Here is a 27,782-nt window from a genome sequence, read left to right as displayed (position 1 = left end):
ATGCTAACTTCACCATATATATCTAGATTTGATCTGTCAATATTTTATTAAGGATTTCTGGCATTGTACCCATGAAGATATTATTGTTTTGGTTTTGGTTTTGATTGTGGTTGTTTGGTTTCATTTGCTTTTGGTTTTGAGTGGGAACACAATAGAGAGGTGGGGGGACTTGAGGGGTGGGGAGGAATTGGAAGAGGGGAAAGTTCGTTAGGAGAATGAATTGTATGAGATAATTTTTTTTTTTTTTGGTTCTTTTTTTCGGAGCTGGGGACCGAACCCAGGGCCTTGTGCTTCCTAGGCAAGCGCTCTACCACTGAGCTAAATCCCCAACCGAGATAATTTTTAAATAAAAAAATCAAAAAAGAGAAAAACAGCACTCGTGACTCTTTTAAATACATTTATTTGAGGACCTATGTGTAATGTATATAATTTATGGAATGGAGAGTTGCAAAAGGTCTCTGATGTTCATTATTATACTTGAAGCTGACCACCTGTTTCTTTCTATAACACATACAGACTGGGAGCTAAGCGAAAATAGCATTCCTGTAGCTGGTCTGGTAAAGTGCACTGGGAAGCAGTAGCCTCTTAAAGAGGGTTGTTTAGTTTTGAGTTTGTTTTCGTTCTTAGACACACCTTTACTAGCAAAGCTATGCACTCTTGGAGTTTTCCTTTTGTAATGTTTTAAATAGTCTGATGCATTCCTTAGAGACAAGACCATTAAGCTAACATTTCTCCCTAATCTTTGCAATTGTATGTCCCTAAAAAAGATTGCATGTTTCAGCCAAGCTGTCCAATTATTTTTGCTCACAATATTGTTATTTCTGCCCCCCAAGTTCTGTTCTATATTTGGGCCCTTTGTAGGCTTAGATTTTAAAAAGCTCCTTTTAATAAAGGGTTTCAAAGACGTTGACCCCTCTTCTAGCCCCCTGTCCAAAGGTAGGGGAGAAAAGATGGAGAGCAGGACAAGGGGATGTGGACCTGTTTAGAAGTTGTTCTTTGGAGGTGATTCTGATCTCTGTTTGTCAGGACCCCAGCTGTCCAGTTCAGTAGTGTCAGGATACCAAACAGGAATCAGCAGCAGTGGCCTGATCCAGCAGAAACAGCCAGGCCCCTGCCAAATCGGCACGAGTTAGCCGGAGCGACCAGAACCAGCAGGGATTCAAGGACACCAAGAGAAGTTCTCTGCTGTGCCTCCCTCAATGAAGTGAAAATCAGTGAAGACTCAGACCAATGAAGTGTTGCAAGGCTAGCAATGCAAGCACCCCATCACTGTCCATTGAGTCCTATTTATCTCTTCAAACATCACAGGCCCTCCCATGGGTCTGCTTCAACAAAACACCACGTGAGTCTGTATCACATGACACAACCAGAAACCTACTCTTGAGCCCTTCTTGAGTTCCTGACATCGGTCATTTGTGGTTTTGATGTGTGCTTTATCAGTTGTATTCTTCTATGAACGGTTCCTGACTGTATTGTCTTTGCCTTTTCTCTCCCCACTGTAGTCTTTACCAGATTTCCCTGTTTTGTTGGCCTTAGAGTTTACTTTGCTCCTCTTCCTGGTTAATTTAGTGTGCATAGACTCTGGGTTATAAATAGTTACCTTGCTGTGATCTCACAGAGATTACCGTGACCTCATAATCCTCAGTGGTGTCATCCCAGGTGGTATCTCCGGTGCCCCACCACTCAGTCCTTTTCTCTGTGTGCATTATCCATTTACGCTTTAGTCCCATGAAACAGTTCAGAATCTTTTTCAATTGTCTACTTTCTCTGAAGCAGCAAAGTTACCCAAAGGTAATTAAAGCCGTTACAAGTGACTTGTTTCTAATGCAAGGTACTTCTGTCTTTTCCAGTATACTTTTTTTTGTCTTTAGTAATGAACTCTGCTATGTAAAATAGCTGAACACCATGTCCATCCTACATACCAATGCTTGTTCGGCCATGTTCCTGGAGAAACTGCACACTCAACCCAACAAAACATGTCCTGGCAATCATCCAAATATCTGCATCCCGTATCCATTAGCAACGGTGTTTTCTTTGGTAGATGATGATGAAGATGGTGATGATGATGGTGGTGGTGGTGGTGGTGGTGGTAGTGATTTCTATTTTGACAGTGTCCCCTCCCTCCCCTCCTCCCGATCAGCCTATCATCAGAGAGGCTTCTTCCAGCAACTGATGGAAACAGATACAGCACAGGGGCAGGAGTCAAAGGGGTCAAGAACACCACAAGGAACCCACAGAATCAACTCCCCTGGGCTCACCTGGGCTCAGAAACTGAAGCACCAACCAGGGAGCATGCTTGGGACTGACTGAGGCCCTCAGCATGCGCGCGCGCACGCGTGTGTGTGTGTATGTGTGTGTGTGTGTGTGTGTGTGTGTTACAGTTGTGTAGTTTGTTCTCCTTGGACTCCTAACACCGGAAGGAGGGGCTGCCTCTCACTCTTTACCTGGCTTTAGGGACCTGAGTCCCCATACTGAGTTGGCTCCTCCAGCCTTAATTTGAGGAAGGTGCCTAGTGTGATTGCAACTTGATCTGCCATGTTTGGTTGATGCCCCTGCATACCCTCTTCCGAAGAGAAATGGAGGAGTGATGGGGAGGGCATTATACTCTATTAAAATGGAATTAACTCCCCATTACTCATCCCTTGAGACACAAATTACGTGACTCACAATTCTATTATATAAATATGGACAACTAGACAGCTCCTGGGTATGTGTATCTCATTCCATAAAATCAAACACACATTTTTCCTATATAAATAAAATTAAAATATTCATTAACTTTTTTTTTACAGACTTTCCCAGTAACATTATTTACAGGTCATTCCATATATAATTTATATCTGTCTCTTCTTTGTGGCTGGGAATCAAACCCAAATCATTCGGTATGCTAGCTGAGCTCTCTACCACAGACACAGGCACTCTGCCCCTGCTTTGTCTTTAAATATGTCACGGATACCTTTTCACATAGATGCTTAAAAGTTCTTATTGGAGATATGTTTTCAAACGCACGGAAGTGTGGCTCATATGTGTATCATCTAGATTTAATGCTTATCAGCCAATCCATCTGCACACAGATCTGTAGCTCCCAGAGTATAAAATTTCATCCATCTACACAATTTATAGTATCTGTGTGAATGTGTTACTATTTATATATATAGTTAGAGAAAAATTCCTCGTTTTTAGGCAGATCTCTTTCCTCCTTTCTCTATTCCCCTTTCCTTGGGGTGCGTGCGTGCGTGCATGCGTGCGTGTGTGTGTCATTGGAAGTTAAACCTAAGGCCTATGCATCCTAGGTAAATATTCTGTCATTGAACTGTACCCTCAAGCTGGACACCATCATTTTTGTCTTTCAAAGTATAACATTGCAAACGCTATAATCATGGGTTGTTAGTTGTTTTTGTTTTTTTAAGGGGGTTAATTCTTTGAGACACCGTCTCTCGGTGTGGCTCTGGTTGTCTTAGAACTCTCTCTGTAGACCAGGCTGGCCTCAAACTCAGAGATCTGCCTGCCTCTGCCTCCCAAGTGCTGGGATTGAAGGTGTGTACCCCCACTGCCCGACAAACATGTTTTTTATTACTGAAAAACCTAACCCCCTTTCACATTGTGGTCACCTGTTCTCTTATTTTTAGCCCCCGCTTTGTAATAGAGAAGGTTGTACTATCACCATTTTACACATAGGAATTATAGAACCTAGAGGAAACTGTTGGGAAAGTAGTAAGAACTGAAACCCAGACCACTTGAGTGGACTTTGCTCGTTTGAACCTGAACCATCCCAACTTACGTTATTTGTAAAGCAATGTTAGTGTATGCTAGAAATGTAATGCTATAAAAGGTATTGTGTAAAAGTTGAACACATCCAATGTTATGCTAAATGTCTTGCCACTCAGTTTTTATATAAATATACTAGGATAAAAGTTATTCCTTTTTACTGACCAAGAATGCAAACTTGCTATATTAAAGAAATTACCTGTCACTACACCATTCATAGATAGTGGGATCTGGGTTCTAACTTAGATCTCGCCTCCAAATTCACTGCTTTTCCTCTTGTCCTTTCTACCTTTCCGCTAATATTTCATAGACTACTCTTTTGTTTAATTAAAAAATAACAGAAATGACCTTTGAACCTGTGGTTTTGCTTCATTCGTTTAAAGACACATACATACATCTTTTCAAGCCTAGCAACAAAGCTTGCTGTTCTGGACCGCTTCCAAGTACTCTGAAGTGCTGAGTTTGTATGTGAGGGAGCGCAGTCCAACCATCTCTAGAAGTAACTTCTCAGACACTAGTATGTTTCAGTAGTCTCCTCGGCGTATCTTTATCCAGTCACATTAACAATCAGAACTCACCATCACAGCCATTCTTTGAATACACACACTTACAGATCTTTGTCATTTCATCAATAATCCACGGCACTCGATGTCTACTGTGTCTGAAGACTTGTCCTAGGTTCACAACAGTAGAGACTGAACTATGCCCTTCCCGTTATCACTAGAAAGCAATACTTCTTAGTGACTCTTTGTGGGGGTATACGTATGTATGTGATGCATGCGTATGTTGTCTGTATGATGTATGCATGCATGCTTGTAAGTGCAGATGTATGTGTACTCCAGTGGTTGGGTGGAGTTTCAGACCTTGTCTCCCATCTTGTTTGAGGTAGAGTCCTTTGTGTACCAGACTAGCCACACCAAAAGCTTATGTCTGCCTCTCATCTCCCTGTAGGATCACTGTGCCCAGCTTTACATGGGTATCGGGATTTCTTTTGAAATGTTGAGGCCGTGGCTGGGAAGTGGGCGAAGGTCTTCTGAGAGACCCCATGTTAAATGTGAATCTGGATAAAGCCCAGAAAATGGTCCCAGTCAACGGACCCTTTAAGAACGGAGTGTTGCTGGCTCATGCCGTGCTCCTGAGGTTGAGAATCTTTAGTGGGGTGGATAGGAAGCGTGGGATGAAGGCTGGTTTGGGCTGACTGGCCCCTCTAGCCAGACAGACACTTCTCGGTGTTGCCGGGAGAGGGTGGGGCTGGCTGCCTGGTCCTCCAGGGTCCGCCTGGGGGTGCGGAGAGTTGGAAGTTAATCCTGAGATCTGGACATCCGAACCAACAGTCCTGGAAAAGAGTGAAAGTGAGCTCAGACCGAACAACAAACCGCTCTAAACTTGGTCAAACTACGGCCTCTAGAGAGAAAGACTTGAATTTCACCTCGTGGCTGTGTATTCAACACCTGGCACACACATTCCTTAATCACTACCGGATCTTCTGAGACTTTTATATTGTACTTTCTGTATTTATTTAGGTATTTGTGTTTACTACTCTTTCCATCCATCTAGAAGACTACGTACAGGCTGCCACAGCCTTGACTTAAATATACCATCCAGTGAGGTTGTGAGAATGTGTGCTTTCCCGGTTTGATGGTGGCTTTATTTTAAAACAAACGAAACAAAACAAAGCAAAAAACCAAGCCCTGTTTAGTAACGCATTCTGTCTTTTTATTGTTCTTAATGTGTATGGACCAGTGACTTTCTATCCATTGACGAACACTCTTGTATATAAACTACCAATATTGAAGAAGGAAAACGTGAATGATACCAATTCTGCGAACTAACAAACAACCCTCACTCAGCCCCCAGTTAGTGGGCTGCAGTGTTCAAAGTACGAAGACTTGGGCAGTTCATCAACTTTTATTATCAAGTGCTTTTGGATGTTGCTAATTGTAATTTATATACAGTGAACTACTTCGTTTATTTTTAAGAGTTGATGACATTGTGGGATTTAAAGTCTTTCCCCAAAAGATAAATATAAATATTTGTGTATTTTATCCCCACCCCTACAGATGCAACAATTGGAGAGACAAGTCATCGATGCAGAACGCCAAGCAGAAAGGGCTTTTCAAGAGGTAGAGTACACGTCAATCTTTCCCTGCCTGCATGCATACAAAGATGGTTTAGTCAAGACAAAATAGGATAGCCGTCGACCTTCCTGGATATTTTATAATTTTGTTCAAGAGCTCGATTCATAGAGTGGAAAAATGTATTCTGTTCCGCTCCTATATAGACTTTTCCTAGAGGGAGAAAAGGATTTTGATAGATTTTAGAAAGTCATTTTTAGAAAGTCAAATGTGACTGTTGACGGGAATCCTAACAGCAATTAGATTTTCTATGTGTCCATACCCACATCCATTTTATGTGTAGTAATAAAGGGCTGAAAATTATGTGAATCCTGTATTGTAGAAAAATGAATGGGTAAACGTAAGGCCATGAACAGCACTCGCTCCAAAACACTATTTCAAATCCTTTTACTGAAAATGAATAGAGAAACTTGCTTATAATTAGTAAAAATATGTACAAAATTAATATTTTATATACTAATGTTTATGGGTAAGGAAAGTCAAATCCAGAAGTTTAAGATTAGTCTGAGAGGAAACTGCAAATCTGTTTGAGTTGTGGTGTTAAGATGAACAGGTTCTTTTGTACTTTGATTTTTTTAATATTGCTCTGACCCTTTGGATGGTGATTTGCTAAGTCACGTGGCCCTCTCTGGGCCTTGAGAACAGTGAAGTGGACGGCGTGGGTGAGCACACTCAGCCTGGGAGTTGGTGGACGGCTTGTATGCACACTCCCAGTTCTTCACTGTTATTAAATCTACAGCTTCTCATTCGATGGAAGATCCTTATCACAGTTGCTCAAAGCCACAGTTTCCAAAAGCAAAAACCTCCAATGCAAAATTCTTTCTCAGAAATGCATAGTATAGCCGAGGAGGTGGCTCAGAGGCTAAGAGCACTGGCTGCTCTTCCAGAGGACCCAGGTTCAATTCCCAGCACCCACATGACAGCTCACAACTGTCTGTACCTCAAGTTTCACAAGATCCAATATCCTGACAGACAAACATGCAGACAAAAGACCAACACCAATACACATAAAAATAAATAAGTCACTCATACACATACACATACACATATGTATGTGCATACACACACAGAGAAGGAGGGAGGGAGGGAGAGAGAGAGAGAGAGAGGCATAGTGGCATAGTATGGCAGCGTACGGTTTTTAGCTCCGCCATCTGTCTTTGGTGTCTTTTCCTTGCTTTAGTGGTACCAAGCAAGTTTCCTCCTTTAAGCTCGAGACTAGATTAGATTTCACATAGCAAATTGTTAAGAGTGGCTTAACAGATTTCTGAGCAATACCAATTTTATTTATATTTGATTTCTTATTTATATTTGATAAGAAATCTTAAAATTCTATGAATGAAACTTCCACCACATATAAGAGTAGAGAAAATAGCCTAACAGAGTCTCTCGGGAGTCTGTTAACCTGCGGTTTGTCTTATCTATAGTCACTTGATCCCTCCACTTGCCCCTACACTGGATTATTTTGAGGAAGCCAATACCAGATATCATACAATCGTACCCGTGAGTTGAGTGAAATCAAAGCAACTAATCTAAAGGACTGTTACAAATCCCAACCACACTACCATCGCCGTGTCAAAAACATTAGCAAAGGCTTCTCAGTATGTCACAGAACCAGATACCATTCGAAATTCTCCAAGTATCTCATTGTCGCTGCTGGTTTTGTTTTTTAATATTAATTTCATTTGTGTGTGTGTGTGTGTGTGTGTGTGTGTGTGTCTGTGTGTGTGTGTGTGTGTCTGTGTCTGTGTCTGTGTGTGTGTCTCTGTGTGTGTGTGTGTGTGTGTGTGTGTGTGTGTGTGTGTGCGCGTGCGTGTTTGCTGGTGCCCCCAGAGACCAGAGCTGTTAGAGCTGGCTGTTGTGAGTGCTGGAACCTGAACTGGAGTCCTCCGGGAAAATAGTATAGTCTACTGGCTGCTACCATCATCTCTCTAGCCCTGCGTTTCTGGTTTTTAGTTGGGTGAAGTTTGTATAATATAAGGCTATTATTTAGGACAGATAATTCACAGCTATCACGTAATCAGCATCTCTGTTTAGCTCCATTGATTATTGCCACCTTTCACAATGAAGCCTGTCACTGTCACTCCCTCTGCCCTCTGCCCTCTGCCCTGGCAGTCACAGACCACACTCTGTGTTTGTGAGTTTACCCACCTCGCATAGAAAGGTGAGGCCCTGCTAGTGGTCCAGACTGGCCTTAAACTTATAGTCCTCCCGCCCACATATCATCACAGGTATGTGCCACCACACCTAGATTGGCTATTTCTTACAGAATTATTCTTATGTTATCTTTGTGTTTGACTTCTTGTATTTAGTAGGATAATTTGAACATGTTCCATATATGTGTGTGTGTGTGTGTGTGTGTGTGTGTGTGTGTGTGTGTGTGTGTGAGTGTGTGTTGCATTTTTGTTTATTCAACTATACATGGGCATTTCAGTTGCCTCGACCTTTTGGTCAGTAGGACAAGAGGGCATGCACATGTATTTGAGTATTTGTTTTTATTCCTTACTATATTACTTATATATATAATATGATATATGATGTAATATTTATATACAATGCATTATAATATAATAAGAATATTATTAAATTAATAAACCAAAATTTTAACTATTAAATTATATTTATATGATTTGTATTATGTTCTATATTTATGTATGATATAATATTTAAAGTAGCATATATGTATATGCTGATTTTTTCATTTCTAATGATTGCCTCAAGTTGAGATCAGAAGTAAATTGACACATTTCACTTGCAACTTAGACTTTATTCTGTGTGGTTCTTTTTCTGTCCTTTGTTTCAGTATTTGTTGGAGAGATTTGTTGGTGAAGTTTTTCCTTTCAAGCTTTCTGCCTCCCACATTTTCCTTCCCATGGTGCTATTAAACATGCTCTTCTGTGTCGTTTCCTCTCCAATATAATTAAATCTAAACACTTACCCTCACTCTTGGCTCACCTTTTTCGTTCTTCCTCTCTTGGTTCCAATACCAGCTCTTGGGTGGTGTTGCACACCCGTGTCAGAGGCACACAATGTCTACCTCTCTTTCTCTGTGATATTAAGGGTTTGCATACTTACACGTCTGTGGATGTGTTCTTAGTTTCTTATTCCTATGTCAGCAGTTGGCTAGTAGTCCCTTTAGTAAAAGGCGGCAGAGGAAGTCTAGCCGATGTGTCAGACAGCATGCCCGCTGGCAGTGGATGAGAATTCTAAATGCCAGCAAGGCCAGCATTTGGCTTCGCTAATTCATTTTAACTAGCTACCCCTGCTTTGTTAATCTGGGAAGAATTGTAATCTGAATTCTCATCACTGGCTTAATAAATAACCAAACATACATACTCCAGCTCCCTAAGTCAAATCCATCGTGTTTGGAACTTAATCTCTTGATATTTCATAATGGACCTTGCCTATAAAGTAAATAAATGTAGCCCATTGACTGTCAAGATAGGAGAGGATGAGGATGGGCCGACCCATGAGAAAGGCCAGTGTGACACCATTATAGACACTCCTGTACCATTGTGATCCAGGTTGGTGCAGAGACTAGTTCTAACTCAGTTGTTCTTCACAATTCATGGAGAACTGTTACCTCAATTTACGTACAACAGTGTCGTAAACACAGTGAAAACTCAGGGTTTGAGGTGAGCAGTTTCCCTCTCTTCCCCTCCTCCCTCCTCCCAGAGACAGTGGGAAAGAGGTGGGGGAATATGAGACCAGAGTTTGCCAAGGAGAATCTGTACGGTCAGAAGGAGATACAGAGGGAGTTCATGGTTCTCTGCCTTGGAATCAGACTTAAGTGTCTGACTGGGTTGAAATCCAACATTGTGACTGTAAACCTTTCTTGATTAGAGTATCAGGTTTATCACTTATAACATGCAGCTAATATTGACGGCTGACAGCTTCTGGTGGACCTCGAGGTTTATGGCAGATTGATTGAAGAACACAGACTCTGGAGTCAAACTGTTGGGTTCAGTCAGCTCTCACCTCTGACTGCCTCGTGTCAGCTTTCTGTCTATGAAATGTGTACAGTCGTGCGCCTGTCTCAGGATTGTGTAGACATTGAGTAGGTTGCTAGATGTAAAGTACTTGGAATATTTCCGAGCACATATTAGTGCCCAGTAGGAGTTCGCTATTGTGAAGATTGAAGTTGATGTAATTGATGTGCCTGGCAGTCAGCCCACGGTGGATGACAGTGGCAGAAGCAGTATTAGCAGTGCATGGGTTTGTGTGCCTTCCATATAGTAGGATGATAAAAATAGCACTGGGAGTTATGGGTGGCTCCCCAAACTACCCTCGAGTTCAAGTCACGATTGGAAGCATTTATAGGACGCAAGAAAAACAAAAAACAAAAAACAAACCACGTTACACTTGCGGTTATGGTTATATGCAGGGAAAGGAAACATTTAAAATCCATTTTTTAAAAAAGGGCACCACAGACACTGTCCAGGAGCACTGGTCCAAGTTTCCAGTTACTGTCTTCCAGTGACATCACTGTCTTCCAGTGACATCACTGTCTTCCAGTGACATCAGCAGGGATATGCTTGCTCTTCCCATCAAGGGTGCATGGGCAAGATTTGCAAAGCACTGTCCATGCCCAAACCACAAAGCTTGGTGTATGGGATCAGCCTGAAGTACTCATGCGACGGATCTTAGTTTCTAAGACTCTAGCTTTTCCCATTCCTCTACCCCTGTCATACTGGTATTGTGTGGCTGAGACCCTGTGTGAATAGCAATAGATATTCACCACGTAATGATTTGAGTGAGCCTATGCACCCATTTGAACAGTTGGTTCTGGGTTGGTGATGCTGTTAGTGGAGGCTTAGGAGGTATGGCCTTCCTGGAGGAGATATGTCACTTGCAGTGGGCACTGAGACATTAAGACCTCAGGATACACACACACACACACACACACACACACACACACACACACACACACACACACACACACACTTTATGTTTTCAGTTCTAGATGTGAGCTCTCAGATTACTACTCCAGTCACCATGGCTGGTGTCACGTCTCCATGTTGTCATGGCGATGGACTCATGCCCTTTGGAACCATAAGCCCAAATAAACCCTTCTTTGTATAACTTGCTGTGGGTGTGGAGTTTATCACAGTGATAGAAAAGTAACTGGTAGCACCCAGCAAGCACGCTGTTGACTCTAATGTTCTGATGCACAAGATGGCCGGGGCCAAGGTGCTTTTATTTATAAGGATGTCTGTCCCAGGGCTCAGAGGTTCCTTTGCCTCAGACCAGTCAGAGCCCGGCCCCGTCTTTGGGAACTGAGCAGTTCAAGTCTGCTTAAGGTAGTTCTTGATGAAGAGTAGCTTAGGGATTTCAGGAGCTAAGAGGTTTAGGGGAAGGTCGAAGGACATAATGAGAGTAAGCAACTAGGAACTTACCTGAAGGAAAAGAGAAAAGTCCCCTGAAAGCAGGGTGTATGTGTAGATGTTTGCCTGGGTTCGTTTAAGCTAGTCTGCATTTGTCGGTGTTTTTCTAAACAACTGATTTATTTTTATTTTGCGTGCATTAGTGTTTGCCTGTGTGTCTGTGTGAGGAGGTATGTCGTGTGAGGATGGCAGATCCCCTGGAACTGAAGTTACAGACAGTTGTGAGCTGCCATGTGGGTGCTGGGAGTTGAACCGGGTCCTCTGGAAGAGCAGTCAGTGCTCTTAACCTCTGAGCCCTGTCTCCTCAGTCGGTGTTTGTTACTGGTCAGTCTGAGTAGCTGAAATTCTTGTATGGTTAAGGTTAAATGAATGGAAAAAGAACCGGGCTGTTTTCCGTGTGCTTGTGGTAGGATATTTTAAAAGATGGCTTGTTTCTTCTGTAAACTCTTAGCATCCTGTAGACATCTTATTCATAGTGATTACCAAGGAAGGCTGGGAACCCTGGTCGTAACAGGGCCAGCTGGCAGGCCGGATGCTGGAGACTATTTTGTGATTCTTTAAGAGACTTTGCGCATTTGCCAATATTTTTCTTGCCTCAGGAAGTTGTTTATCCAAAAGTAATAGTCACCTGAAAAGAGTTTCAGATGACAACAGTTCAAGGATCTCTGTCATGTTCGTGCATAACACCAGAACACCTTCTGTGGTTCCAGGAACTGGCTGTCCAGAGCTATAGGAATATGTAATTAACCTTCCCTAAGTAATGAAAGGGCAGTTTCATGTGACATCTAAGTGTGGTCGCTCTGACTTAATAAAAGCCTGTCTCTGTTCTCACATGGTTCTGGGTGCTCAGACCTTGCATTGCTGTGACAGAAAACCTGCGAGCAACTGTTTTCAGGAGAAAGGTCATTTTTGGCTCATGGCTTCAGTCTGTGGTCAGCTGGCTCCCAAGATGAGGCAAACAGCATGACGGGGTGCGGGTGACAAACAGAGATGTTTATGGTATAGCGAGGAAGGGGACAGGCCGTGGGGTCGAGGAGGAGATAGCAGGGAGGGGCTGAGGGCAGAGCAGAGACAGACACACAGGGAACAAGAGCTTCAGATCCTTGCTCTCTGATGAGCCTTGCTCCAGCCATGGCCTAACTTTCCACAATAACGCCATCAGATTCCTCTCCCATCAATGGCTTAATCCATTACTGAAGTTAGAGCTCTCAGGATCAACCACATCGCAATGGCTGGGTCTGGGGTTAGACCAAGCCTTCTCTAGATGAACATTTTGGGAGATACTTTTTATCTAAACTGTAACTGTACTCACTTCATATTTCCCCTCTTTCTGGTATATGTACATCCCATGTGTGGGTGTGTGTGTGCGTATGTGTGCATGTGCGTGCATGTGTGTGTGTGTGTTCGTGTGTGTATGTGCATGTGCGTGTGTGTGTGTGCATTTGTGTGTGTGTTCGTGTGTGTGTATGTGTGTGTGCATGTGTGTGTTTGCATGTGGAAACAGAAGGTCAATCAATGTCAGGTGTCTTACTCAATTACTCTCTTCCTTTAAATTTTTTTTTTTTTTGGTTCTTTTTTTCGGAGCTGGGGACCGAACCCAGGGCCTTGCGCTTCCTAGGCAAGCGCTCTACCACTGAGCTAAATCCCCAGCCCCTCCTTTAAATTTTTTAAAAATGTGTTCTTCAGTAGTTTATAGATACACGTGTGGTTAGATCATGTCCACCCATCCCTACTTCCCAACTCCAGTGTCTCCTGGGCCTCCTTCAATAACCCCTCCCCTAACTCCATCATGTCTCCTCGCCCCCCCTCCTTCTTTTCCTTCTCCCACTCTCTGTCCAGTTAGTCCAATGACACACGTGGACCACAGGCATCCACCCATGGAATCCACACATGGAAAACTGACTTTCCATCTCCTAGTGGCCGCCAGCTGTTAGTAGTCACTCAGCTAAAGGTGGAGTCTAGTATAGCTCTTGGCTCTCCACATTAGACGGTTGCCTGACTTGATCTTGGGGCAGCAGCCACAGCAGCTATGGCAGGAGTTAATGAGTCTGAGGCATAGTCCTGCCCAGAGGACACATCTCACTCACAGCCATCTTCCAGGAGCTCTGCGCTTGCCATCCTCCCTGCCCTCTGAGCCTCGGGAGGAGGGAGGGTGTATAGACGCCCACTTAAGGCTGCACACTCTACAGTTACTCCCTGCATAGTCGTGAGTCTCTTAATCTCAGGCCACTGCATAAAGAGGTTTCTTTGATGGGGTTGACCTTGTTTTTGGAAAGAGTCTCTCATCGAACCCACAGCACATGGATTTGGCTAAACTGGTGGGCAGTGAGCTCCTGGGATCTACCTTTGACCTCTTCCAAGCACTGGGAGCTGCCCTGCCCAGCCTTTATGTGGGCGCTGGGATCCGAACTCAAGTCTTCATGCTTGGGCAGCAGGCACTCAGCTGACTGAAGCTCTAACCCATGGCCTTTCTTGAGGTCTACCTTCTATTACTTTATTCTCAGAGAGGGGCTGACATTTTAGGCGCTACTCTCTTCAACTCCAAGAGCTACAGAATTTCCTGCTAATAACTGGAAAAACTGTTCAGAGATCGAGTGTTTGCTGTGTATTTTCCTCCTTCTGAACTATTTTTCATGGCAGAACTGTTAGGTAAACCTTTATCATTGGTATGAATCTTTATGGCTCATCCAAAACCAAACCAAACCAAACAAAAAAGATCACTGCTTTGTGTTAGTTCTTAAAGCATCTAAACCTAAGGCCACTTAAATTATTTAAAAAGAATGTTTTCTGCCTCTGCTTTTGTTTTCAAAGTTTCCTGCTGTGTATGTGTGTGAGAATATATATATATATATATATATATATATATTGCCATATATAGTGTGTGTGTATGTAGTATATGTGTGTAAGTGAATATGTGCAGATGTGCTGTATTTGTATACGAATGTATGTGTATGTGCGTGTGTGAGAGTGTGTATGTGTGTGGTGTATGTGTATATGTGAGTGTATGTATGTATGTGTCTCTTTCTCTGTGTATGTGTACTGCATGTGTGTCTGTGTGTGTGGTATGTGTCTAAGCTTGTGTATGTGTATATGTAAGTGTGGTATGTGTATATGTGTGTGTTTGTGTATGTGTATGTATATGTGTCTGTGTTTGTATGTGTGAGTGTGTGTTTCTATGTGTATGTTTACTCCATGTATGTGTGTGCTGTGTGTATATGTGTGTGTGATGTATAGTATGTGTGTATATGTATGTGGTGTGTGTGTATGTGTGAGTGTATGAGTACTCCATATGTGTGTGTTGTGTGTATATGTGGGTGTGGTGTGTGTATTTGTGTCTTTGTCTATGTGTCTGTGTCTGTGAGTGTACGTGTTCTCTGTGTATATGTGCTGCATGTGTGTCTGTGTGTGTGTAAGAGAGTGTATGTGAACATGTATGTGTGTGTATGTATGTGTGGTGTATATATAAATGTGTGAGTGTGTATGTGTGCATGTGTCTGTTTGTGAGTGTACGTGTCTGTGTATATGTGCTGCATGTGTGTCTGTGTGTGTGTATAAGAGAGTATGTGAACATGTGTGTGTATATATGTGTGGTGTATATATGTGTGAGTGTGTGTGTATGTGTGTGTTTGTGTGTATGTGTCTGTCTGTCCGTGTGTGCATCTGTTATTTAATTAGAGCAATTTTGGCATCTGATTCCTAGTTACACATGTCCAAATGGCAGCTGACTTTAAGGACTCATTACAGTTTTCCCTGATGTTATTAAAATGACGGAAAGATTTGTTATGTATGAATTATCAGCTACAATTTCTCACATTCTTCTTTTTCTTTATGTCTATAATCATTGAGCTTCTGATAAAATAACTTCTTACCTATTTTTGAATATTATGCTATTTATTTCTAGAATATTGTATGAACACCTTCCTTATTTAGACCCTCCTGAAGTCTCAGGTGAAGCTTCCAATACGTTAGGCTCTCGACCATGCAAGAATTGGGTTTGTGATCTGCAGAAAAAGGACAGGGCCAGTTAGAAGGTGGTGACAGTAAGTAGACTTCACTGAGTTGGGGAGATTCACAGTGTGTGGGGGTGAGCAGACACTACACACGCGTCCTCTGAAGATTCCTTACGTGTCAGTGTTCTCTGCAGAAGACGTAAGCAGAGTCTGTCCGTTTTAGACATTAATGTCGCTCGCCCACCTGGCTCGCACGTTACTGTTACTAACCATATATGTACTGCTGAATCATACAGTCTGTTACACTTACTGCCTCTTGTTTCCACTAGACTGTAGCTTGTATGCAGGAAGGGATTTGAGCGTCTGTTTCATGCACTGATGCCTTCCTAGCCTGGAACTGGAGAACATTAGCAAATAAACAATGAGCCCCCATTGAATTCTTTCGACTGCCTGTATCTGGTCTGGACTTACATTGTGTTGTTGGTGTTTTCTTTTTAATGATTTTGCTATTTGGGCTTTAAGTTTCTTTGGTTTTCTTTTTTCTTCTATTGTGTTTCTTTTCTTTCCTTTTCGTTTTTCTTTTCTTTTCTGTAAGCACAGTTTTCTCCCCAAAATGTGTTCATCTCCAGGCCATCTAATTGGAATCTTATCTTACACTATCTTTCTTTGTATTCTTTCCTTGCCTACATATGGAGGGACAGCTAGAGGCCTTTGCTTCCATACGGACACTTTGCACGCTGTCATTGCTCTAGTAGACATGTGCTTTACCCTGTGTAACTGCAGCAGTCTGATGATCTCTTGTGCCCGTCCTGAAGGTAACACCGCCTTGTTAAATAGTCTTCATATTTTGTAATCACCCCAATACATTACACCTTACTGTTTATTTAATATTTTCAGTTTGTGATATGATTTAAGAGCCTAATGTTAAAGTACAATTCTAAGCTTGAAACTGACAAATTAAGTCCGGTACAATGGCATAATTTACCCTCTGAATTTAGGTACAAGTTATGGAAGAGAAACTAAAAGCAGCTAACATTCAAACCAGTGAGTCAGAGACACGGCTATACAAGAAGTGTCAAGATCTGGAGTCTGTGATGCAGGAGAAGGATGACCTCATTCAGAACTTGGCTCTGCGGCTTGAAGAGCAGGTTAGGAAACTGAATTGCCCATCTTATTAATGTGTGCTCATTGCTGTGTAGTTTAAAACAAGGCTTAGATATGGTACTCTGGAGACTTTTACTCACAGGATTATGTCACATGTGTTGGTAAGAGGTACAGAAAAAAGGTCTTGGGTAACTCAAGGCAAGATCTAGTACTTTTTTATTATGTGTGAGCTCATGCGTGTGTGTATGTGTGTGCACACAAGTGCATGTATGTGTGCATGTGCGAATGTTCATGTGTATGTGCATGTGTGTGTGCACATGAGTATGCATGTGTGAGTGTTCATTGTGTATGTGTGTGCGAGTGCACATATGTTGCTATGTCAGAGGGCACTTATAGGAGTTGGCTCTCTCCTTCCACCACATGGTCCTGGTGATAGAACCCACGACATCAGACATAGTGACACATGCCTTTACCCATGGGCTGTCTCTCTGGCCCCTATCTAGTAGTTTTTTAGATGCATGGATGTTCTTTAACATTCAGACTTTAGGGTTTAAATGTGATGTTTTTCATTTGGAAATACTCAGTTTATAACAATCATAAAATATTTGCAACCAAAGTGGGTATGGTGGTCCATGCCTGTAATCTCAGAATCCTGGAAGCTGACACTGGAGGATCATTAGTATGAGGCCAGTCGGGACAACATTTAAGACTATATTTAAAAAAAGTTAAATTGTACATATTTGTGTGTGATCTGATCCTCCTGCCCAGAAGTATTCAGTTTTCAGCTGCTCCTTATGACCAAGTAGAGTACTGTCAGTTGTGTGGCAAAAATTCACCAGGAGTGGGGTGTAATCATCCCCATCATCCCAGCATTTGAGAGGCTGATGCAGGAGGATTGCCATGAGTTTGAGGCTAATCGGGCTACATACTGAATCAAAGCCAGCCTGGGTTACAGAGTGAGACCTTGTCTCCAGAATAAATGACATTCAAGTAGCCATTTAATGTGACTGCTATGTGTGTTAAATGCATTAACATTTTCATTTCTTTTGCCCTTCTCTGTGGGCTCAGTGCTTTAGGACAGTGGTTTTCAGCATCCTAACAGCCCAGTCCCCAGCCGATGTGACTTACGTGCTATTCACATTCTTTGAAGTTTTGTGACCAGAGCCAGGTTTTAAGGTTGTTAAATGTAACAAACTAGAATTTCTCTGTGTTTGTTTTTCTGGTTTTGCTTGAAGGAGAAAATAACCCTGCTCCTAAGCAGATTCACGTTCTCTACCTGACTTAGTAGATCCAATTCTCCTGGTCCAGAAATAGTTCGTTTTGTTGATAAATTCAGAGGCTTCACTTCAGTGTAGGAGTATCTGGGAAGCAGGGGAGAGGGGTAGCAGGGTATCTGGGAAGCGGGAGGTGGGGGGACCCTGCTGCTGGAATGAACAATGCTTGTGGTACTAGGTAGGTACTTTGTCTTGCTTCAACAAAATACCTGACAGAAGCCACACAAGGAAGGAAGGGTTTATTTTACTGACAATTTCAGCGTACAGCCATCACCACAGGGAAGACATAAGGCAGGGATGAGGCAGCTGCTCACCTTGTGTCCACAGTCAGGAAGGAGAGAGATGAATGGTTGTTCAAGACCCCAGCCCATGGAAGTATGCCTTCTGCATTTAAGGTCGAACTGCCTACATCAATCAACCCAGTGTAGAAAAATCCCTCAGTCACGCCCAGAGGCTTGTTTCCTTGGAGCTCTTACATCTTGTGAAAATGTCCGCCGGGTTATTGCCACATCTGCATGGCCACATCTGCATGTGCCTTTTGGTTTCTTTCTCTACTGAACAAAATCCTTTCTTCCCCTCCCCCTCTCGTCTTTCTGTTTTAACAAGATCTATTGTTCATGCTGGTCCACACCCTATGATCTTCCTGCCTCAGCCTCCAGTGGCTAGGATTACAGACATGTACCACTATGCCGGGCAATTTGGGCTTTGAAAAATCTGCTTGATTACTTGGAGGTAAATGTATTAACCCAGAAACAGGTTTTAAGTAGATTTGGCTTCTAGATTTTATGATACAATGTCTCCAAGCCAAGGCACTCACGTTTAAACTAACCGGCTGTTGATGTTATTTCAGAAACAAGTGAGGATAAAAGAAGCTAAAACAATAGAAGAAAAAGCAGCTAAGATCAAAGAATGGGTAACAGTTAAATTAAACGAGGTATTTACTGCTACATTTTCTCTTATTATTTACTTATTATTAATTAATGTTTATAATATACCACCCACCCTGAGTGAGACCATAAGTCCTGACCAGTTGGTTATTGTCCTGTGTTTTGATAAACTCGTGATAGACTGCTTTGATATTAATATCCATTACACTCATGATGATGTACACAGCCACATTGTAATGGGTTGCTTCTAAATAATTATGAATATTACATGTATATGTCATAAAGTTAATAGGTTTAGTATCTAAGAAACACAGACTAAATGCTGAAACAGTTGTCTTAAAAACAATTTTTTTTAATTATTTTGCAGTGGGGATGAAAACTTTTAGCTCTGAGCAAATAAATATTGATGACATAATTGTTAAGGGTGATAGCCAATGCTAATAAGATCACCATCTTGGGGCTGGGGATTTAGCTCAGTGGTAGAGTGCTTGCCTAGGAAGCGCAAGGCCCTGGGTTCGGTCCCCAGCTCCGAAAAAAAGAACCAAAAAAAAAAAAAAATCACCATCTTGCACACAGAGTAATTATATATTGCTATTTTCTAAATTGTGTAATTTATTGATGAATTTAAAAATTATTATTTTATATTAAAGAATATTATTCTGCTCTTTTATTTAGCTAGAAGTAGAGAATCAGAATCTTCGTTTCATCAACCAAACCCAGACCGAAGAGCTAAGAGCAATACAGTCAAAATTGCAAGGTACAGATATTTTCACTAAGATGGGATCGGGGCTGTGCTGGTTGTATAGGAGTTTCCCATTAGTGTTTCCATAAGGTTCTGATTATGAATATCATGTAAGATGCTCACTTACTGTCAGTAAATGAAGAGAATTTCTCCATCCAAAGAGAAGGTGGGCTGAGGAGTCACAGGCAAAGAGACAAGTGATAAAATATTAATTTATCAAAGTGACTATTCCATAGGTCAGAGAAAGATGACTGCATGGTAGTTTTGCCTCCCTCTCCTAACGAGCAATCCATTTAAAGTCCAAAGAATCCAATCTGCTAAAACTACTACCCGTTAATGTCAGCCTTGAAGTTCAGAGATCATAGGCAGCAGGTCCGGTCTGCAGCAGGTCCGGTCTGCAGTAGGTCCGGTCTGCAGCAGTAACGGCATCTTGGTTCTTCCCAGCAATGTAGTACTACATCTCTGTATCGTGATGGAACACAGAGGGGAGTATGAAGCCAAAGGGTAGAAGTATTTGTACCAGAGGTTTCTTCTTCAGTATTCTGAGACTTGAACATGAAAGAGAATAGATGCCTTTAGTGGGGGTTAAAATGTACATAGTTGCACCTGTGTTGAGGGCTTTCATGGCTCCTTGGCGTCATGCATTCTGAACACGCCCCTGAATTTGGGGGTTTCTTGAAGGCAGCTGCAGGATGTTTCTGTGGATTCCCCAGTGCCTCCTCTGGTTGTGGCAAATGCCACACAACTCAATTCATTCATACGTTGTCAGTGCCCTAGCCTTCCTGGGACCAAGTCTTCCGGAAGAGGATATGAATTGTGCCAAATGGAGTACCCATCAATAACCCCAGGATGTCTGCAGTAGGTCTGACCTATTTTTAAAAGGATTCAAAGGCTGGGGTTTCAGTTCAGTGCTAGGGTGCTTGCACAGCACGTATGAGAGGTCCCGTCTCAGCCCCAGCACCACAAACATATGAAAAGATGTTTCCTCAGAGTTCTTTAGAAAACCTGGCTTCTTCCTGCATTGAAGAAAGTGATGTCACCAGCCATCTATGACCACTGACAGTAACGGACTGAACTTAAGCTGTCTACTCAATAGACTTTAGTTTAGTTTCAGTAGGTTTACAATTCTAGAGGAAGTCTAGACTTAGTCCGCCATGTCCTACAGATACAACTAAATGTTATTGAATAATCAAAACATGGTAATGGTGATTTCAGTATTTAATTTCAGATAAGTTTTGCTTTAGAAAAGAAAATCAGTTGCTACTTTCAATTTTTTGAAATTTTCTTTTTGAAAGTTATCTTTTCTACATTTTGTGTGTGTGTCAGAGCACTCCCATGGCCGTGTAGATCTCAGAGGTCAACTTCCTGTCTCTTCTTTTATCACCTTTACCTTATTTCTGAGACAGCCTCTCCCACAGAACCTGGGGCTCACGAACGTGGTTAGCCAGGTTGGCTAAGGGCTCTGGATCCTACCTGTGTCTGCCCTCCCACCCAGGCCGGGGGTTAAAGGTTTGTGTACCACATTTGGCTTTTCTGTAGACACTGGGGATCCACACTTGGACACTCAGGCTCAGCAAGCACTTTACCCACTAAGCCAGCCTACCAGCTTCCTGTCTCACGTTTCTTGGCTGTCCTAGAAACTCACAGCCTGGACATTGCCCTTTGTGTAGTTGTCATGACAGAGAGTTCTGTAGACACTGTCCTGGTGGTAACCACTCAGTTGCACACTTGGATGAAGACAGGGTGACTCCATAGGGGTGCGTGCGTGCGTGCGTGTGTGTCTGTGTGTGTGTGTGTGTCTGTGTGTGTGTGTGTCTGTGTGTGTGTCTGTGTGTGCATGTGTGTGTCTGTGCGTGTGTGTCTGTGTGTGTGTCCGTGTGTGTCTGTGTGTGTGTCCGTGTGTGTGTCCGTGTGTGTATGCATGTGTGTCTGTGTGTGCATGTGTGTCTGTATGTGTGTGCGTGTCTGTGTGTGTGTGTCTGTGTGTGTGTCTGTGTGTGTGTCTGTGTGTGTGCGTGTCTGTGTGTGTGTGTCTGTGTGTGTGTGTCTGTGTGTGTGTGTCTGTGTGTGTGTCTGTGTGTGTGTGTCTGTGTGTGTGTCTGTGTGTGTGTCTGTGTGTGTGTCTGTGTGTGTGTCTGTGTATGTGTGTCCGTGTGTGTGTGTGTGTGTGTGTGTGTGCGTGTGTGTGTGTGTTGTGCTCACTCGGCTTGTGCACAGATTAGACTAGCTCAAAGCTCTACTACGTGATGGTCCTCAGCTCTGCAGACTCAGCCTCCCCATTTCTTTGTATCCTCAAAACCACAGTGCACTAAGAACAAACTGGTGTGGCTGGAAGAACATGACTTTTGGTTTCTTAGAGGCTTTCTCTGTGTAGCCCAGGCTGTCCTGGAAGTATCTCTGTAGACCAGGCTAGCCTCAAACTCAGAGATCTGCCTGTCTCTGCCTCCCAAGTGCTGGGATTAAAGGCATGTGCCACCATGCCCAGCTGAAGGGCAATAAATTGAAGACAATTTTAATGACCTACTTAATAGTAACCATGTTATAACTCCAGAATATTTAATATCCTTATATTAATAATGTTGTGATTGTGACAGCAGCACTGCTTTCCCAAAGCAATATATAAAGTTTTTGATTGACAGGCTCTCTCTCGCTGTGTAGAGCAGGCTGTTCTGGAACTCACTTATGTAGCCCAGGCTACATCTTCCTTCTCAGCCTCTTGAGTGCTGAGATTACAGGTCCACATATAGAATTAAGGCTTCCTGTTTTCATGACACTCGCCGTCACTGAAGTAGGTTGGATGTACCATTTCTATTTCTAAAAGATTGTCTCTTTCTCTGCTATCTCCGGCTTGCAGTTCTAGCCTTCAGTAACAGTCTCTTGGGTGTTAGACCTAAGTGGAAACTAGGCTTAGACTGGAGCAGACATACCATACAAATGTCAGATTTAGTGTGCTTACAAAATATATATGGATACATTATAAACTACATACTCTATGTATTGTACACATAATACAAGATATATGTATATATTATACACATACATATACACACTCATTCAGACATACATACACACACATGCAGTTGTTTTTAGGACTGAGACTCCGATCCCCACAAATGCCAAAGTCGAGGATGTCCCAGGTCCTTCAATAAAATGGCCCAGGGACTGCGTACAATACGATGGCCTGCACACTCTCACCTGTGAGCATCTTCAGGTTACTATAATGCTAAGTGATAGGTAAACATTGTATAAACATTTGTTAGACTATTTTTAGAGATCCATAGTAAAATATCTGTATACATTCAGTAGAGACAGGTTTTTTCTTTTCCTAAATATTTTTGATTCACCATTTGACTCCACAGATGCAGAATCCGTGGAATTGAGGACCAATGGGACATAATTAAAACTATATTATTGTGCATCCGTTATGTGGTGGGTGATCAGCATAACATATTGGAAGATAGCTCTGAGGAAACATTTGTCCTCACTGTCAGTTACTATTTAGGGTGACCCACCTCACCTTCTGTTGTTTACCTAGTGCCCTGAGGTTAATTCCTCAGGAACTTTTCTTCCTAGGACCTCCATGCTCTGGACCTCACAAGCAACAATGCCAATTATTCTGAAGACGGACTAAACCCATAGTTAACGATCTTCGGCCTGAACCCAGGTCACCAGGATTGACAGCAGACACCTTTACCCACTGATCCACTCCCGACCACGCCCTGCACCGTCCACACACCAGATGTAGGGTTCTATGCTTGATGCAGGGTTTCCATTTACTTATGTATAATAAGTGTAAGAGGAATCTTTTTTTCCCTGGTATTAAGAGTGGTTTATTTAAGTCCTTTCATGCTTTTGTTCATCTGATAAACCGCTATAAAAAAATTCAACTCCATTTTGCTTGATGACCTAACAGAACTCCAAGAGAAGAAAGTATCCTGTGTCTCCAGCCCAAAGCCCTCAGAAGGGCAGCGTCTGAGCAGTTTGACGTTTGGATGCTTCTTGTCCCGAGCAAAGAGTCCGCCTTGTGCAGTAAGGTCCGAGGAAGCGAGCAAGATGGCCTCAAGCGAACCTGAGTTCGCCGAAGCAAGATGCGTAGAAGGTACTTAGAGCGACAGCAGTCTACTTCGGCGTTTTGAAAAAAGCAAAACCATCATTCACTAAGATCGATCAGAATTTACCTTGATTTTCCCCAATACCCCAATGCCTCGTGGGAATATTTAATAAGAGTCTTACAGCACTGAACTTTCTAATAGTTATGTTGTGTCTTATGTAGGTTTGTGCCGGTGGGGGGAGGGTGCAGAGGAAACATTGATTATCTACATGTTTTTCCCTACAGCAGGTGGGAAAGAGATTTAAAATATTAAGGTTATCATCCTAACTACGGGTTACACATTTTGGCTCAGTTTCAAATGGGAACTCTGCATTTGTATTCATAGCTTCTTGAAAATGTTTTACATTACCCAATATTAAACATGAAATTAATACTGGCCTACCAAACACATAAAAAAAATGAACACTTGGTTGGGGACACTTTGATAACTACTTTGATTCTTTGTTACTTCAGAGAAGGAACTGCTGCCTTACATGACCCAGCCCTGGGTGTGTGAAGATTTCTGCTCGGCATTTTTACAGCCTCCCTCTAAATTTTGCGCGCTGGCGCAGCCTGGTGGCAACACGTCAAGGACAACCTTGTTTGTTGACTTTTTCCAAAAGTTCTAGGGAAGCTTGGGTTTGCAACTTACCTACATCCTGTGCTAGTTTCCTTCCAAGGCCTGAGAAAAATGACGGAGGTAAAAGCTGCCTCTCAGCTGGGTTTTTGACATTCTGAAAACTACCCAGTGCTTTTCCAGTGGAAGGCTGCCTTGTTACCTAGTCCTTGTTGTTACTCACATTTTGTTACTTTTCTAAGAAACCTTTTCAGTGGTCGGCTCAGCACCACTGAGTTTGCCTGTGCCGAAGCTCAGCGCTTGAAAATGTAACCAATCCTGACCCATAACCTTGAAAATGTAACCAATCCCTGCTACAGAAACCTTGAAAATATAACCAATCCTGACTGCATAACCTTGAAAATGTAACCAATCCCTCCTACAGAAACCTTGAAAATGTTACCACTCCTCGCTGCAGGACTTGAGAGCTCTTTCTTCCGCCCTTAGTTGTGAGGTTCATATTTATTGTTTTCAGAGTTCCTTTTCTTGTCAATCTGGAGTTTTAAGTCATCATTTATGACGCTGTTGGTGTGTTCCATTTCTCACAGTGCTAACGGATGGAATCCGTATCTAAAGGCATTAAAGAGGTTGTTCTTATTAAAGCACATGGTAGTTATAGATAGAGTAGAAGAAAGCTTTTTCTGTGATTTTTTTTTTACATATATCCTGTATTGAAGCGTGAACACAAACATGGCTTCTGAAATTACGGTTTTGTGTTTCTGTTTAGGCTTACATTATGATAATTTTGAAGGTTGGGGGGGGAGGGTTGTCATTTTCTTTACTTTTAAAATGGAAGTAATGTGCTCATGTTGTTGGCGGCTTCTTTCTTTGACGGTCAAATTCATCCTTCTTCACACTGCGCTCTGTCTCTCTTTAGGTTGTTGCCAACTTTCATTCCCTAACATACTTATTAGTAAAAGGCAATTTGCTTTGATACAATGAAATTGAAATGTCAGGATTATCTGTTTTTTATAACCCCTGCAGTTTTCAAACGTGCGTCAGAAGGCATAAAGCCAACAGAGAATAAATAGTATGATCTGACCTTATTCACATGACATGGCCAGCGTAGTTACTCCAGGCAGCGCAAATGCACACATGCCGTGAAGTTCTGTCATTTTAAAAGGCAACCTGCCAATGTGCTGTGTCTTCCTCTAGAGATGGAAATTGCAGAGAAGCCTGCTGACAACCAAGTGCAAGAGAACAGCAGGAGCCAGAGAAAGTTGCTCGAGACCTCTTGTGGCTCAGAACACAACCGGAAAACGGGAGCAAGCTTTGTAGCGGATGGTGGGACCCCCGAGCATTCTGGGCTTCCAGTGAGTGACTGGAGTTCAGACGATGACGACGGAAGCAAGGGCAGATCTAAGTCCAGGTGCACGTCCACTCTTTCCAGCCACACGTCTGAGGAGGGTGGCCAGTGTGGCAGGCCGGGCAGCGAAGCTTATCTCACAGCATCCGATGACAGTAGTTCTATATTCGAGGAAGAGACTTTTGATGCTAACAGACCACAGCACAAGAAGCTGTATTCTTGGCAGCAGAAGGCACCATGGAAAGCTCCCAGTAACCTTGCAAAGGGAAGTTCTCAGTCAGAAGTTAAGCAGCGAGATAGTTCCTCAGATGAACTGAATAAGAAATTTCAGTCCCAGAGACTGGATTATTCATCCTCATCAAGCGAGGCCAACACCCCAAGCCCTATTTTAACCCCAGCTTTAACCCCCAAGCACCCTAACTCACTCCCTGGAAAAGGAACACCATTAGTGCCTCCACCATTCCTGCCACCCCCAAAGCTGAGGATCCCCAACGTCTTCAGTATAAGTGTGGCACTGACCAAAAGGCACCTGAGCCAACCACAGTTATGTTCGGACCGGATGTTTGGCATGAACCGGAATGCCATCAGCATGATCCGGCCTCTGAGGCCTCAGGAAACGGACCTTGATATGGTTGATGGTGATAGGGCGGAAGCCGTGGACATCATGGACACGGGCTGCGGTGACTTATTTTCCTATGACTCCCAGGATCCTCCTTCTGCAGAAGACCCGGAAAACAGCGAGGCCACAAAGAAGGCCTCGTGCAGCAAACCCCCCACTCCTCCTTTGCACCGCTTCCCCTCTTGGGTAATTACATCCGGGTGCAGCATGCACTCAGGGGCCTTTTCTCCGCACACCCCGCCCCCGCCCCCCGCTCCCGCCCCCGTTTCTTTTCAAATCCAGCATTTTCAGAATTCAGTTTCCCCTTCTCTTCCCCAACCATGTTCTGAACAATTGAGAAACAAAACAGATGGGAATTCAAAATACGGGTGGGGATGGATTGGGGGGCGGGGGTGAGCTTTTCAATAGTAGAGTTATATTTGTTCGCTTAGGCCCAAGCTGGAGCTGGATAATTGTGACTACCTCATGGGGGAAGCGAGGCCAGGGCCCCTCTAACTCATCCAATATGAAGACAGATGTCTGTTTTCTGTGAGAGATGATCCTCTAGAGATAGGAGAGAGGGATGGGGCTGGGCTGTGCAAACTACGGAAGAAGAGTGAATGTGGAAGGCAGGAGTGTTCAGTGCCTGGAGGCCCATGACACCGGTCACATGATGGGGTGGGAGATAGGGTTTGTTTCCTCAACAACTGCACTGGAGTGCTTCTGAAGCCACACTTCGGTCTTTCTTACCGCTCACCGCTCTGCGCTTCCCTTCACGCTTGATTAACAGGTTTTGCTTTACTTGTCGTGAACTTACACATCCATTCCTTCAGCTAAATTAGCTTCCTACTGACCTAGAAGAGACTTTGGAAACATTGACTGTGACGACAAAACCAACCTGTCACTGATTTGATATTTCTTAGAAGTATCCATTGCCTGATTTAAAAAACAACAACAACAACAACAAAAAAAAAAACAAACTCTTTAAGCTTTCACACGCATGTACTAACGGGAGGGGCGAGCATGCTACAGTGTACACGTGGAGGTCAGAGGACAACCTGTAGGGAGTCTTCCCCACCATGCAGGTTCTTAGGCTCAAGCTCAGTTTATCACCCTAACCTGTAGCCACTGAGCCATCCCACCAGCCCGGATAGTCCACCTTTAAAATTAAGCGAATTGCTCTGTTTTGTAGACTTGTGGTTTCCTTCCCAGATTGGGAGCATTTAACCTCTCGATTCAGAAGAAACATCTGGGTTACCAGGTACTTTGGGTTTTGGAGTCGTGCTATTTTACTGTTGTTGTGGTTATTTAATTTGGTAGCTGCTGTCACTGTAAGCGAATTACAATGGCCACGGCTTTCCTGATATAAATCCAGACTTAAAGATGTATCTGCTTGGGGTTGGGGATTTAGCTCAGCGGCAGAGCGCTTGCCAAGAAGCGCAAGGCCCTGGGTTCGGTCCCCAGCTCCGAAAAAAAGAACCAAAAAAAAAAAAAAAAAAAAAAAAGATGTATCTGCTTTTTATTTACTTTAAAGAGAACATTTTTTTTCCTTTCGGTTTCCACATGAAACCGCCTCTTGTTTATTGCTAAATTCTTCACTGCACAAAAAAGTAGAAGCAAATGGTGCGTGGCTCTCTGGAATTCTAGTTATGCTAGCTTTAGGCAGTAAGATGCCGAGATTTGGTCTGCTGCTGCTGCTGCTGCTGCTGCTGCTGCTGCTGCTGCTGCTGCTGCTGCTGCTGCTGCTGCTGCTGCTGTTACGTTGAAGATCTTCAGAAATTGATGTTAAGCTTTCAAGTTCATTTTATTTGACAGTTTTACCTTTTCCTTCTTTTCTTCTTTTTAAGCTTTTGGTCCTGCAAAAGTAGAATGCTTCTCAGACTTCTAATGTACTGACCCTGGGCAAAGGTTCAAAGGTTTATATTTTCAGG

At 42.9% G+C, this 27,782-nt stretch overlaps 1 protein-coding gene and 1 long non-coding RNA gene across 24 annotated transcripts in view; one reads left to right on the top strand and one right to left on the bottom strand.

Moving 5' to 3' along the window:
* Plekhh2 (pleckstrin homology, MyTH4 and FERM domain containing H2) overlaps window positions 1-27,782 on the top strand; it is a 110,301-nt gene that overhangs the window by 26,616 nt on the left and 55,903 nt on the right. For 10 of the 21 annotated variants that reach the window (XR_010052082.1, XM_063261831.1, XM_063261832.1 and 7 more), the window contains 6 exon segments: window positions 5,829-5,891; window positions 16,233-16,382; window positions 18,463-18,546; window positions 19,175-19,256; window positions 23,155-23,340; window positions 25,103-26,058. Coding sequence is in view for 17 of the 21 variants with exons in the window: in XM_063261831.1 (XP_063117901.1) it covers window positions 5,829-5,891; window positions 16,233-16,382; window positions 18,463-18,546; window positions 19,175-19,256; window positions 23,155-23,340; window positions 25,103-26,058 (1,521 nt within the window). In the remaining 4 variants the exon portion in view is untranslated. 21 annotated transcript variants of the gene reach the window in all.
* On the bottom strand, window positions 23,046-25,167 carry LOC134479314 (uncharacterized). 3 transcript variants are annotated; one of them, XR_010052471.1, is made up of 2 exons: window positions 24,337-25,167; window positions 23,046-23,360 (listed from the first exon to the last, which is right to left on the bottom strand). It is a non-coding gene; the product is annotated as an uncharacterized LOC134479314 (long non-coding RNA). The 3 variants fall into 3 exon arrangements; XR_010052472.1 differs by having other exon boundaries at window positions 24,351-25,167; XR_010052473.1 differs by having other exon boundaries at window positions 23,984-24,386.

Source organism: Rattus norvegicus, chromosome 6 (assembly GCF_036323735.1).
Source record: "Rattus norvegicus strain BN/NHsdMcwi chromosome 6, GRCr8, whole genome shotgun sequence".
In the NCBI taxonomy this organism is placed as follows: domain Eukaryota; kingdom Metazoa; phylum Chordata; class Mammalia; order Rodentia; family Muridae; genus Rattus; species Rattus norvegicus.
Note: the sequence above shows the minus strand (reverse complement) of the source record. Positions and strands in the feature narration are given on the sequence as shown.